Raw genomic sequence first — 14,078 nt, 5'->3', positions numbered from 1 at the left:
CAGTAGGAGACCGATGTGTAGTACCCTGCGGCGGCCACCATCAGAAGACGGCCAGCTCTGCAAGTGAGTATTTCCGGCTGCTGCCGATAACAGCTGATCGGTGAGGGTGCCAGTATCGAACCCCAAGCCGGTCAGATATTGATGACCTATTGTAAGGATTGAAATATCAAAAGACTGACCGTCACTTCCAAAACAGAAAACTGGTGTGTACAGGTGCTTACTAAGAGTAGCCATCTCTATACATAACCAACAAATAAAGTAGCACTCTGTAACACTAAGTATGGAAACATGAAATATATGAAATTAGAATTGCATTACTGCTCTAGAAAATAGAAATAAATGAGAATTCTTAGTACATAAATTGGCCAATTCATGTGTACCTTATAGCCATGGTAAGGCGACTCTCGTTGATGGGAACCTATTTAGTGTGAATCCTCTCTTAGACTGAAGTCTACATGTATATGGGAAGGTAGGATCCTGCTAGAATTAAAACCGCCTGAGGCTAATTATAGCAGGATCCTACCTGCCCCTGTAGTGGACAACCTCTTTAATAAAGATGCTGGCACTCTTAGATTATGGGGAAAGCAAGAAATTACTAAAACAGACATATCAGGTGAGACTCCTGAAGATCAGCTGTTACCATTGGAGGTGCTACCAGCCAGACCGGGACTGGAGGGTGCCATCAGCCATTAGTGGAACATTTTAATTGATTGCATTAGTAATTAATGTGTGTTATTTATTATTTCCTTACCTATTTACAGATATTTCAGATGACAATGAAGAAGAGTCAGACCAAGAGCTAGAGAGACAGAATATTGAAGAACTTTACGACCATGTCAGACAGATCCACCAACAAGAAGAACAGGTTCTGCGTGAAGATGTGCAGCATCCAGCCCTGATACCCGTCCTACGTCCATACCAGAATGAAGCTGTCAATTGGATGCTGCAAAGAGAGAACTTCAAAAATGTGCCTTCTAATGGTAGGTACAGCGACCATTTCCTGCAGAGCGTCCTTTTATTTGCTCACTCACTTATATAATGCAATTATTACTGCAACCAGAAATGGGTAATCTCATGACTGCTCCCCAGCCGCTCTCCTGACAGTATGCTTACTGGGCAAGCACTGCCTAAATGGGAACTGTATGTTCAACACACTTTGCATAAGCCAATAAATAGTACAGGCAAATATAAGAAGCGATGTAATATATCTTATCACTGAAGTCTGTTTCCTTCTCCTTATATGAGCCACTTCTTCCCCTGCCTCCTGAAAACATCATCGCTGTGAAAGAAAACAGCTCAAGTCTATCTTGAAAATAGTGTTCTTCCTAATGTACGATCTCAGGCAGCATATTCTAAAAAGCGTCTTGAAAATGTGGATACCCTTGAATGAACAGTGTTTTGGACCTGCTTGATAGCCCAACCCTGGCAACTAGTCACATCTACTATATTAAATAAAAGAATATGTAGAGAATCTATTTGAAGGGGACCTATCGGCAGGGTGGTGAATGAATACCATGATGTGACAGCTCCTGTAGAAGCCTTTTTATAGATGTTTTCTGGATTTCAGCAGTTATAACACTAGCGTGCTGTGCTCTCCACTGTCACTCAGGCAGTGCTGCGGCAGCGGTGACTAGTAACGCCTGTAGCCACAGTCCTGTCTGACGTCCCGCTTGCCATGTGACAGCCAAGGACGAGTGGATTGTGATTACAGCAGACACTGTGATTACGAGCTTGGCTAGTCAGGACCATGCAGAGCGGCTACTTATGGCAGTGTTAGATATTCACTTCCTCCCTTCTTGTACATTTTCTGAAAGGGTATTTACAGGCAATTGTACATGAAAATCTTGCTGACAGGACCTCTCGACAGAAGCTCTCTCCCTTGGGCTAGGTACACACTGCGTTCAGCAAAGCTTTGACGGCTTCCACCCAGGGCTTGTGTCTGAATCTCTGAAGAATGGGATCCAGATGTGCCCGTATTGGGAGCCGTTCATTAGTGAGGCAGGTGGAGTTCACATTTACTCCACTTGTGCTCCTCTGTGGCAGTGTCCTTCTTTCAGATGGTTAAATGACTATAGGATGGAGAAGAAGCTCGTTGACACTATAGGTGCTACCAACAATCTTGGGACTTTTAGTACTTAAGTGTTTTTTATTGTGCAAAAATAATTTGTTTTTGAATTCTTCAGTTAAATCACAGATAGGTCGATCATATACTTGTAGCCTCATTTCCCCTGATATGGACCATGCAGCATCGTTCTTTGGAGTCGTTCACACAGTTTCTTAATTACTGGCAATCAGTCTTCTCCTTATTGTCAATGGTTTACTTTTCTTTTGAGACTAAAGGACCCAGGTCATTTGCTTCTACATCGTATACCTCTTATATTCTTTATTATGTTGTCTCCTATCAACAAACTACTACTCTCATCTTCCAGTCACTGGCTCGCAGCTTTTCCCTTTGTATAATAGGAAAAAAGAGAGTGTGTTATCCCCTGAAATAGGCACAGCGAGCAAAGAACAGTATTTGCTCACCTGCCTTAGTTGTGAGTTGACACAACTCCATACTTGTGAGAATGGAAAGGTGGCTTTTCCGGCCGCTGACCCCCACACCTGTGGGAAGAGACCTGAAACCAAACAGGAAAAGGAGCGGTGGTTCCCGGGTGCTGCCAATAAGTACTGACGATGGATGGGATACCTTGGATCTTTATTCATACTATGCGTTTCAGCCTCATGTATCTCACCTGAAGAAGGAGTCAACCTAAAGATCCAGGTAGTCACATCCATGGTCAGTACTTCTTGACAGCGCCTGAAGACCACCGCTCCTGTTCCTGTTTGGTTTATGCTGTGTATAATAGGTATACTGCTACCTGAATGGTATTAATGCCGGCTATAACTTGTGTCACTGCAGCCTCTATTGTAGTACAAAAAAGCGCCCCTAATAACAATTTTTAATCTTACTTTTCACATAGTTATATGTTTTAGTGTATAACAAATTTGGGAATTTACATAAGTTTTAAAAGTCCGTCAGCATCACAGACACCTGATTACAAACACGCCTTTATTTATTCTGTTATTGCCCTTTATGTTTGGTGCCATTATTATCTATTATCCATCATTTATTATTAGTAATGTCATACATTCAGCACTTACACTCTTGTGCCTTGTCATTTCTCAGCCCCCTACACTCGGACCCTGATGCAGGTTGGCTCAGTGGTTTATGCCCTTCTCCTCTTTATATATTTGTATCTATCAGCCTGCCCGTCTGTGTTTTAACTGAAGAAAAATTCAGTTCAGATTCCAAAATATGTTATTTTTGCATAATACATTTTTCTAAGTACTACAAGTCTCAAGATTGTTTGTACACCTGTAGTGCCTGCAAGATTCTCCTCCATCCTATGATCACGTATTTTTCATTTCGATACAGCAAACCCAGTGGAGAGCACGGCAGCCACCTATCGCTCCGCATCCGTGTGGGTTGTGCCTGCATCACAACCAAATTCGGTGAGTGCGATACCTCACACCTTTCCATACTATTATACCTGTAATAAATGGTCCTGCACATGAAGAGCTTCCCTTATTTTCTTTGGATCTTACAGATGGGGGCAACATCACGCCCTGGACAGAACCTTCAAATCGTTGCGGAGCGCAGTGTGTATCTAGCCTTATAGGTATAGGCAGAAACCCTGCGTTACCTGCATTCAAAACGTGTATGAGGCATTACATCTGACAAAAGAGACGTGTGTGCTTGCCAGTGTCGTACATGTCCAGCTCAATGATTTTTCTAGCATTGATCACACTTTAACCCCCTCAGATGCCGCTGTCAATAGTGATAGTGGAAACTCAATGCTTATTGAGAGTGGTGGGCACCCCGCGATAGCGATCGCACATTGACATTGGTTTCCATAATGATTGCAGAACAAGTAGTGGTCTAGCACGACTCCTGTCAGTGTAAGGGCTTGTGGAGGCGACCATATTATCTGTCCGAGTGCGATCCGACAAAACATCGGATTGCACTCAGACCAATGTTAGTTTATGGGGCCGTGCACATGTCAGATTTTTTCAGCAGACAGTTGCTGTCCAAGGAAAAAAAAAATCACTGAATGCCCGATTTTGATCTGATATTTGAATCGCAATTGGCCATGCAAGTTAATAAGTGCGTGGGAAACATCAGGCTGCACTCGGATGACATCTAAGTGTAATCCGATTTCCGCAAACGGGGTGTTTTGGGGTGTTTTTTGTGGTTGTTTTTGCTGCTTTTTTGGTGCGTTTTTCAGGATCTCAAAGTTCAGCTTTCCTTCTACCACAGAAGCATGAACACAGGTCACCAATGCAAGACATAAGTTCATGAAAAAATGCACATTACAAATGTAAGCGGGGAGGTGAATTGTTTAGGAATATGTTACCTAAGACATTGGCAATGCATTGAGTTTGTAGGACACTATTTATTTTCACACTATGGTCTGCCATTGAGTTGCTCAGAGATTGAACAATTCATGTGGCCCACGGAGGTGTGAAATTGAACAATCTCACACCTTGGGCTGCCAATGTTTACTTTTTTACAAATCACTAATTTAATTAAACTGTTCTAATCTAAACTGCCATCTTCTCCAAGACAAGATGGTAGACTTGGGAAAAATCACAAAAATAATAGGTTTCACATACTGCTGTACTTGCTTTTTTTCACTAAAAACACAGCAAAACGTTCACACTAAGCATTTTTTTCAGCAGTTTTTGCACCACACATTGCTTTCAATTGGTGAAAAACACTGAAAAAACTCTGAAAGAGGTGGTATGCTCTATTGTTCAAAAAAACATGCAAAGCACAAAATACTGGGGACCGAAAAACCAATGTGCTCGCATGATATTTCTGAAATCTCATAGACTTTACTGGTACTGTAAAACACAGCTGAAAATTTGCATAAAAAACGCTTAGTGTGACCATAGCCTAAAAGAATTGCAATGTATCTGTAAATTAATGGATGTTATACGGAGGCTCCATATAGCTTCCAATTTTTTTTTTGCACACTAATAGACCCGAGTCCCATCAAATACACAAAATAAACTATTATTAATCCATATGGTGAACACCATAAAAAACACACAGAAATACAACTTTTTTAATCATACTGATAAAAAGTGATCAAAAAGTCATATATAAAAAAATTGTATAATTGAAAACATCATCTTGTCCTGCAAAAAACAAGCCCTCTGATGGCTTTGTGTGCAAAAAAAATAAAATCCGAATATGTTGATGCAAAAAGAAATTGTAAAAAAATGATATTGAGTGTGCAAAGGTAGCAAAACATCAAAAAAACTTATATAAATGTGATATTACTGTGATCGTACTGACCAGAAGATTAAAAGTTCTCTATCAGTTTTACCACACGGTGAATGTGATAAAAACCGCTTATGAATTGCTGGCTTTTGTTCACTTTGTCACCCAAAATTCAAAAAGAAAAGTGATCAAAAAATTGTATTTAGTCCAAAATGGTACCAATAAAAACTTCAGCTTATCTCGCAAAAAATAAGCCCCCACACAGCTTTCAGCGGAAAAATAAAAATGTTCTAGCACTTAGAATGTAGCAATGCAAAGACGAATAGATTTTTATACAGAAGTGTTTAGTGTCCACAGATAGTAAATGATAAAATTACTATGTAAGCTTGGCAGTGCTGTAATCGCACTGCCCCAAAGAATAAACTTGTCTTGCCACTTTTACCATCCAGTGAACAGCATAAGATAGTGTAAAAAATTATATAACAAAAAATTCATAATGAAGCTCGTTAAAAATGATATATACACCCAAATGGCATCAATAAAGCTTATACTTATCTCCGCATAAAAATTGCTGAATCGCCGGCAGGAACGGTCTGTGTTTATGTACCAACAGATATCGGCACGCAGGTAGGTACCTACCTGTTAGTTCTTAAGCCCATAGTAAAATAATAAATCGTCCCGGATAGCCTTTTAAAGTCGACATGTATGACATTGCTGCAGAGGGTTGGTCTGGTGCCTAATTCTTCTTTCTAATAATCTGTTTTTACACTCTAACCACTTTTATAATTAGCTTTATTATAAAATACTTTACACTTCTTCCTATCCTGTTAATCCCAAAATATGTTTTTTTACTTAAGTTTTTGTGACGTTTTGTTTGAGAGGAGTCTCAAATGGGACAAATAACAATTCTCTCCTTAGAGTCCCGTCGTGTGCACAAACAGTAGATTCTGGCCACATATTGGGTACTGCCATATTCGGGAGAAATTGCTTTATAAATTGTGGGGTCCACAATTCCTCGTGAAAATTTGCGGCTAAAACAACATTTTAGTGGAGAATTGAAGCAACCGTGGGTTCAAAATGCTCACGACACCCCTAATTTCCAATTAACTATTCTGGGTAGTGTAACTATCTGTTATAAGGGCATAAACGTTTTAATGTTTAAAAATTGCTAATTTTTCCAAATTTTTCCCAGATTTGCAATATTTTCATTCATTTTCAAGAAGTACGATGTGTCACGAGAAAATAAAGTCATAATTACTGCGATTGGAAGAATCAATCCAAAGTTATTACCATATCAAGTAACACATGTCTGATTTGAAAAATGGGGTTCTGTCAAAAAGGTGCAAGCAGGCTTTGGTGATAAGGGGTTACAGGGATTGTCTGACCTTGGGCTACAAGTCTGCAGTCACACTATCACTGTAGACCTGTGAATCCTCACATTGTGCACACTGCATGCTGTGAGGATTCTCCAGTGCATGACCACAAGTATGTGATATGCATATTCCCAACTACATTCCGACTACATTGGCACAGTCTTGCTTAAGGCAAGCGTATTGAGTGAGGCTGGACACGTCTAGTCGGAATGTGGCCGGAAGTATGCAAATCACATTCATGCAGTCACATGACTGCCTGCTCCTGGCAACTGATTCACACAGAGTGACTGCAAACTTGTAGATGAAGCTGGCAACCCCTTGAATGTTTTGTGTTTTGTTTTAATTGCATTTTGTGCATTTATGTGATTCATTTATTTTCCTCTTTTATGTAGAAAATGCACTGCATCCGTTATGGAGAGAAGTCACTGCAATGGATGGAATTAAAGTCTACTATAATCCTTTTTCGGGAAGGTAGAGCTTATTTAATAACATTGTTACTTTGTGGCGTCCTTAGTGTCAGCAGTGATTTAGGCCAGGCCTTGTACAATGATCCCTTTACCACCTTGGTATACTAATCATGTACAGGGCATAGAGCCAGCATTCATTCCTAGCAGGCACTGCTGACTGCAGAATCCAAAACCGAGCATATCCGCTGCAGGGGCAAATGCCTGCATATAAATTCTGCTGTCAGAAGTGTCTGCTAATAGTGTTGACTATTTAGAAGACTAGATGAAACTTATTATATTGTATATATTTCCTTGAGGATTTCTTTATGACTCTGTTCACAATAGCTTTTATTTCCCCATGATTTTCCATTCTGTCATTTTTTTAAGCCATGGAGCAATGTTCTTCTTAACCCTCCCATTCACTCCTGTATCATATCCCATCAATATTTTATTGCATGAGAAATGTGATCTCAGCACACAGCGGTTACTCATGCCGTCTGTTGTTTTGTGCTCTGATGTTCTCCAGCATAATCAGCGAACGTCCCGCCGCTGCTCGTGATTGGCCTGGAGGTATTCTCGCAGATGAAATGGGTCTTGGGAAGACAGTGGAAGTTCTAAGCTTGATCCTTTGTCATCCCAGGAAAGATGTCAAAGCCGACTTGCTGACATTACCCGAGGTAACAAGCATTCTGGGGCTCATGGATGACAGCCCGCTCAAATGGAAACCACAGGCACTTGATATTTCAAGATTAGTGATAAATTGTGGTTCGCAACAAGCAAAAATATAATTATTTGAGGCGATTGGAGTCCGTGATGTCAGTATTCATTATTGTTCTTTTAACAATTGGGTTATAGGAAGAAAAAAAAGACAGAACCTCTTTGGAGCAGTAACATATTCTCTTCTCAGATTTTTTTTTCTGTAATATTTTCTAGACATAATTGCTGAGGATGTGATCTGAAAGCTAAAACCTATCCCATTTTCTGCTTTCATATTTTCATTTTTTTTGCACTATTTTGTCTCCTAATTTAAAGCCGAGAAATATATAAAGAATTTTTCTGTATGGGACCCTCTACACCCCACTAATGTATAGTCATGCCTCTGAAGTGAATCCAGCATCAATGAGTTATCTTAGCAGGACAAAAATGTTGCGCAGAGACACCTTTTTGTCTGGTTAAAAAAAAACATTGCAATTGGGTACTTATTTTTTTTTTTTTTAACATTGAAATCTAGGTAAATCAAACCAATGTTCTTCCCTTTGAAATGATTACATATTTTTGCTTATTAGATCTGTTTCAAACGGAGTATTACTGGACATGTGAACTTGGCCTCAAGCCACAGTCCCCAACCAAATGTGGAATTGATGAGCAGATTAACCACCCCTGCAAGACTCTTTAAGAACAAGAGGAAAATCTTGCAGACTGACTAAAGGTGCATTGGCACTGGTCTCTAATTATAGGGAATCTATCAGCGTGATTTCACACCCCAAAATATTTATATGTTCATGGAGCTTTTTCAAAGATAAGTCCCAGTGTGATGGCGATGGGTGTGGACCTACTGCGCCACTGGCCGGGCTTACCCTGGAGGGGCTCGACTAAGTGACTACCTGGTCTTCACTAGAGCCTCTGATGGTGAGGATCGGCTTGGGCCGTTAGGGTAGTCACCGGTTGCCAATCCAGGGTAATACCCAGGCCTGCAGCAGCTGACCTCTGGGTCAAAGCAGAATTACAAGACATAAAGGGCGAAGACAGAGACATGGTCAGACATTCTGAGATCAGAGCAGATAGTACAGGTTCAAAATACAAAGTTGGGGTCAGGAGCAGAGAAATCAGACAAAATGAGTTAACAAACTGGGTCAGTAACAGGCGAGACATCAAGAATGCATCAAGACCGATAACTAGAGCTGTACTGCAACTAGAACCTAAGCTCAGGCAAGGCGTGGAGGGAGGATGTAGCAGTGCTGAGGCAGCTCAGCAAGATGGTTTGACACTGGGAGGAGCAGAGCGGTGCATGCAGTGAGTAGGATGGTCCTAACCATGCGAGTCACTGGCATGACATCCAGCAATACTTTTACATTGTAAGTCCATTCCTCCGTTAATGAGAAATCAGCGTTTGAATTGATATTCAAATTAGGCTGTAAATATGAAGCCTCTGTCACTTCAGCTTTATTCCCCGCCCAGACCTGCCTCCTCCTGCTTGACGGATGGCTCCTTTGCCTGGAGTCCCACAGCATAGAGGCTGTCAGTCAAGCAGCAGGAGGGGGTGCTGTGCGGGGAATAGAGCTGGAGTGACACAGGCTTCAGGTTTCCAGCCTCATTTGCATATCCCATGCCCACAGACAAATCGGCCTGTTTAAACTAGACAGGCAAAGGACAGGTTTGTCTTGAGATTGGTCTAGATTTCTTTTTGCCCTTTTGTTAAAGACTCCTATTTCTGACTTTTATGCAGTTTGCAGCTCTGAAAAGCATCACAAAAATAACAGAAATGATGCTGCATAATATGACTATGTTGTACTAATCCAGCAACTACTAATCTACTTATTGTATAGCCTTAGCTGAGTAAAGAATCTATTGTATATGTCACATGTTTCCATTTTCTTTTATTGCATAATCAAACTTTATGAACATTTTTTTTTCTAGGGGAAAACGGTGAACTACTTTATTCCACCTCCACCCAAAGAAAAGACAAAAAAATGCAGGGCAGTGGACAACAGGCACAGCTATCCAAGTAAGTGCTTGCTTTAAGCTGAATAAAATGATATCTTGATAGCTGCGATCCAATGTTTTATTCCAGAGAAATCCACGTTTCCTTTATATGTAAATGAGCTGTTTGGGACTATGGGCCTTACACTGATCTGCATGAGAATCTACCCCTAGAGCTTATTTTACATAGAAGTAGGCATTACCAGTGTGATATGCAATGGCCGCTCTCTGCTCTCCTGATCTCACTGCAGAGCTGTGTGTGATTATACCCGACAGATCTGCAGGTTCCTCTCAGCTTCAGATTCCATCTCATAGGCGGCCAGTGTTGCAATATTGTTGCAGAGCTGTAAGAGCTGCGGCTGTTAACATGTTTGCTATGAGACTAAGTTCAGTTCTACTGTACTATGATAGTTAGATGTCTCACACCACTAATGCCCACTTTCATTTAAAATAGACAGCTGCTGTACAGATAAGGGGAGGTTTATGTCTTCATAGTGACAGCCACACATTTAAGTCCACTACAAGTATAAGGTATTGGTTAACAGATAACACTGATTAGATTAGAGACTATCTCTATTTACATAAACATGGAAGTTTCGCTGATCCAAATCTGTATGATCTTCGGGTAGTTGAGAAGGGTTGCTGTTGGCTAAGCTGTCATGGTCTTCTACCTGAACTGCACCTAGAAATCGAAGCATTCAAGGTAACTTCGGTAGGTTAATACAGGCATAGAAGGTAGGTTTCCTGAAAGTGGAAATTGATCACAGGCAATGTGTTCTCTGGAAATAAACAAAAAGTGCTCCTGAGGCCCTACCACTTCACATTTAGGACATAGTGCATGTGTTCCTATGAATACACCAATAGCCTTGCAGCTTGAAATGGCTGATAAGGAAACTTGGGACTGGAAATCAGTATCAGGTCACATTTCGTTTTACAATTGATTAATCAATGAACTTTCCAGAGCCATTTGAAATGTCTGATAAGCACCATAAGGGCTCGCTCTCACTTGCAATTAAATCGAACTAATGCAATCCGGAAAAAAAATCAGATTGCATTCGGACCAATTTAATCCTATGATGGTGTGCTCAGTGATGTTTTTTTTTCCAGCGCCGATCGGTTTGCGATTGGGCTAGAAAGAAATCGCGGCATGCTGCAATTGCATTCTGCATTCAGATCGCACGCACCCATATAATCTATGGGTGCGTGTGAAACATCGAGTGCAGTGTGATACCCGTCGATGTCAGCAGCAGAGGAGATGGAGAAATTGATTTCTCCGTCCCCTCCGCAGCTGTGCTGCGATCCTCTCTGTGTGAGAAGATTGCAGCATGGAGCACTGACATTCGGCTCACGCTCACAGCAGAGCAGGAGCCGAATGTCATTAGCATATCGCATCCGATGCCACACGCTAGTGGGACCCCTGCCTAAATGTGACTTCCACAAATATCTGTCACTTAGAAGTCTTGCAAGATTCTGTATTTATTTGCTTTTTCACTATTAAAGTAATTATTAAAGGGAATCTGTTGTAACGGGTCTGGGAGGTGGAACCTCTGAGCAACTATACAAGGGGGCGGTCCTTGTAAGGAAGCGGGTGGCTCCGAGGGAAGATGGGCAGGTAGTCACGGCAAGTGACAGGGACAGTCTCTGGGTAGAAGGGCAGGTAGTCACGGCAAGTGACAGGGCAGTCTCTGGGTAGAAGGGCAGGTAGTCACGGCAAGTGACAGGGACAGTCTCTGGGTAGAAGGACAGCAGGCAGGTGGCTGGTGAGCGCTCCCAGGTGAGCGGGCAAGAGTCTCTGGACAGGCAGGTGGTCACGGCAAGTGACGGCAGGGCCTCCAGGTAGACTAGCAGACAGGTAGCAGGTGGACGCTCCCAGGTGAGCGGGCAAGAGTCTCTGGACAGGCAGGTGGTCACGGCAAGTGACGGCAGAGCCTCCAGGTAGGCTAGCAGGCAGGTAGCAGGTGAGCGCTCCCAGGTGAGCGGGCAAGAGTCTCTGGACTGGCAGGTGGTCACGGCAAGTGACGGAAGAGCCTCCAGGTAGGCTAGCAGGCTGATAGCAGGTGAGCGCTCCCAGGTGAGCGGGCAAGAGTCTCTAGACAGGCAGGTGGTCACGGCAAGTGACGGAAGAGCCTCCAGGTAGGCTAGCAGGCTGGTAGCAGGTGAGCGCTACCAGGTGAGCGGGCAGGCTGGTCCATAGACAGACTGACAGGTGTCGGAAGGCAGACCGTCGGACCGCAGGCTTGCAAGCAGGTAAGCGGATATCAGGCAGGTATCAAGCAGGAATCTGGCAGGTGACTGGCAGGTAACAGGCAGGACTCTGGCAGGTAACAAGCAGGAATCTGGCAGGACCTGAGGGCTGAAGCAGAGTGAAGGCTTTGCAACAACATTGCTCGGGCACCTCCATTTTGGAGGAGGTGCCTTATATATGGTGAAGTCCTCCGGCCATTGGCCGGGGACTCCTTAGGACGGCGCGCGCGGCCCCTTTAAGAGAGGGGGAGCGCGCGCGCCCTAAGCACCGTGGCCGGGAAGCAGCGCGCGCTGCCAGCAGAGCGGGAGGAAGACGCCGGGCACGGAGCGGAGAGGTGAGGGGAACAGCGTCCCTACCTAGCAGGAGGCAGGGACGCCGACGCTACATCTGTCAGCAGTTTTTGCTGCCTCGTCTGGGAGGAGACTGATGTAGTCAAAGAGAATCTGAATCCAATGATTTATCACTTAGGTTACTGGCTACAGCAGTCGTGAAACAATCATAATTCTTAGATGTAACATGAAGCAGAGCTCAGAAAGCTCACGCTGCCCACACCAAGCTCTGTATTTACACAGTCCATAGGCAGTGAACTGCTTATCACAGGAGGGGGTGTATAGGACGAGGTCTCATGTGACCATTTAGTCACAGCAATGATAATCTACTGGTGCTAAAATAATCATTGCAAGCAAACAAAACCTCTGAGCTTGATAAGAAAGGCAGCTCTGAAATCTGTGTTTTAGCCCCTACATCAAGCTGTCTTCAGATTACATAGCAAAAGCCTTGCTCCCTTTAAAGGGAATCTGTCACCAGGTCTTTGCTACCTCATCTGAGAGCAGCATAATGTAGGAAAAGAGATGCTGATTCCAACAATGTATCAGTGTACTGGGTGCAGCAGTTGTGAAACAATCCGTTTTTAGATATAACATGAAGCAGAGCTCAGAAAGCTAACACCGTCCACAACACCGTTCTTTGTACATTGTCTATGGACAGTGAGCTGCTTATCAGAGGAGGGGGCGTGGTCATTCTAGCAGGCACATGAGACCTAGTACAGCAGTGATAATATCTTTTGTGATAAAACCTTCATTGTAAGTAAACAACATCACACAGCCCGATAAGTGACACATTGCTGAATTCAGTTTTTGAACCCCTACATCATGTTGTCCTCAGATTACATAGCAAAAACCTGCTGAGATTCCCTTTAAAAAGATAGTAACATTTATTAAAGAGGTTGTTCAGGACTTGTATATTGATGGCTTAACCTAAAGGTGGATCATACATGTTAGATGTGTGAGTGCCCGGTACCGACGCTCCATCGGTCTGCTGCTAGCAGCTCATATTGTGGATGGATGAGAAGTGTGCCGAGTCAGATCGGCACGTTTCTATTCACTGGTTAGTGACTATTCTTGGGTTTAGAAGCTCGTCTCCTATTCATTTCACTAGAAGCCAATCTGCAGTACCAGAGACTCATTTATGACACATTAATAGGATATGTTATTGTCAGATTTCTGACCACTAGAAACCACAACTGATCTAGCAAATGGAAGTTGGAAGTGCCCTATTTTCATGCACATATACTCTTCATTATACTCTATGGAATAAGTGGTAAGTGTACTTTTTTCTGAAAACGGTGAATTTTGGATCCCCTTGTGAAGGTGAAGATCACATTAGACCTAGCACCCACTGTTCTCACATCTGAGACATATTCTATCCAAATTCCTAAATATTGATGGGAATTACATAATTAGCTTATTCCAACTCTTTATTTTAAAATGACATCTGGAGATCTCCAGCGCTGAGTTGTCTATTTTGACCTATTATTTGGGCAATCTCTAATATGACATGAAATGTGATGAAGTGTGAGTTTTCACTAAATCATTCTTCACCTACTTGAAAGGTTAGATGATGAAACGCTGCAGATATAGGGTTAATCTGCAGGTAAATGTTGTTTATATCCTATGTAGCCGGCTTATTGGAACAGCGGCTCCAGGGAAAAGGTGAAGTTATTTTCTCCATGTTGCCATTTGCTTCCAGTCATCTATGGTGCAGGG

At 42.6% G+C, this 14,078-nt stretch overlaps 1 protein-coding gene across 1 annotated transcript in view; it reads left to right on the top strand.

The window, feature by feature from the left end:
- Positions 1-14,078, top strand: part of SHPRH (SNF2 histone linker PHD RING helicase) — a 117,226-nt gene that overhangs the window by 26,577 nt on the left and 76,571 nt on the right. The window contains exons 4-7 of the mRNA XM_073672687.1: positions 762-980; positions 7,035-7,113; positions 7,615-7,765; positions 9,726-9,813. Of these exons, the coding sequence (XP_073528788.1) occupies positions 762-980; positions 7,035-7,113; positions 7,615-7,765; positions 9,726-9,813 (537 nt within the window). The remainder of the gene's footprint in view (positions 1-761; positions 981-7,034; positions 7,114-7,614; positions 7,766-9,725; positions 9,814-14,078) is intronic.

Source organism: Phyllobates terribilis, unplaced genomic scaffold (assembly GCF_046119375.1).
Source record: "Phyllobates terribilis strain yellow unplaced genomic scaffold, ASM4611937v1 Scaffold_3__8_contigs__length_932513732, whole genome shotgun sequence".
NCBI classification, from domain to species: Eukaryota; Metazoa; Chordata; class Amphibia; order Anura; family Dendrobatidae; genus Phyllobates; species Phyllobates terribilis.
The sequence above is the reverse complement of the archived record's forward strand: the minus strand, read 5'-3'. Positions and strand labels throughout refer to the sequence as shown.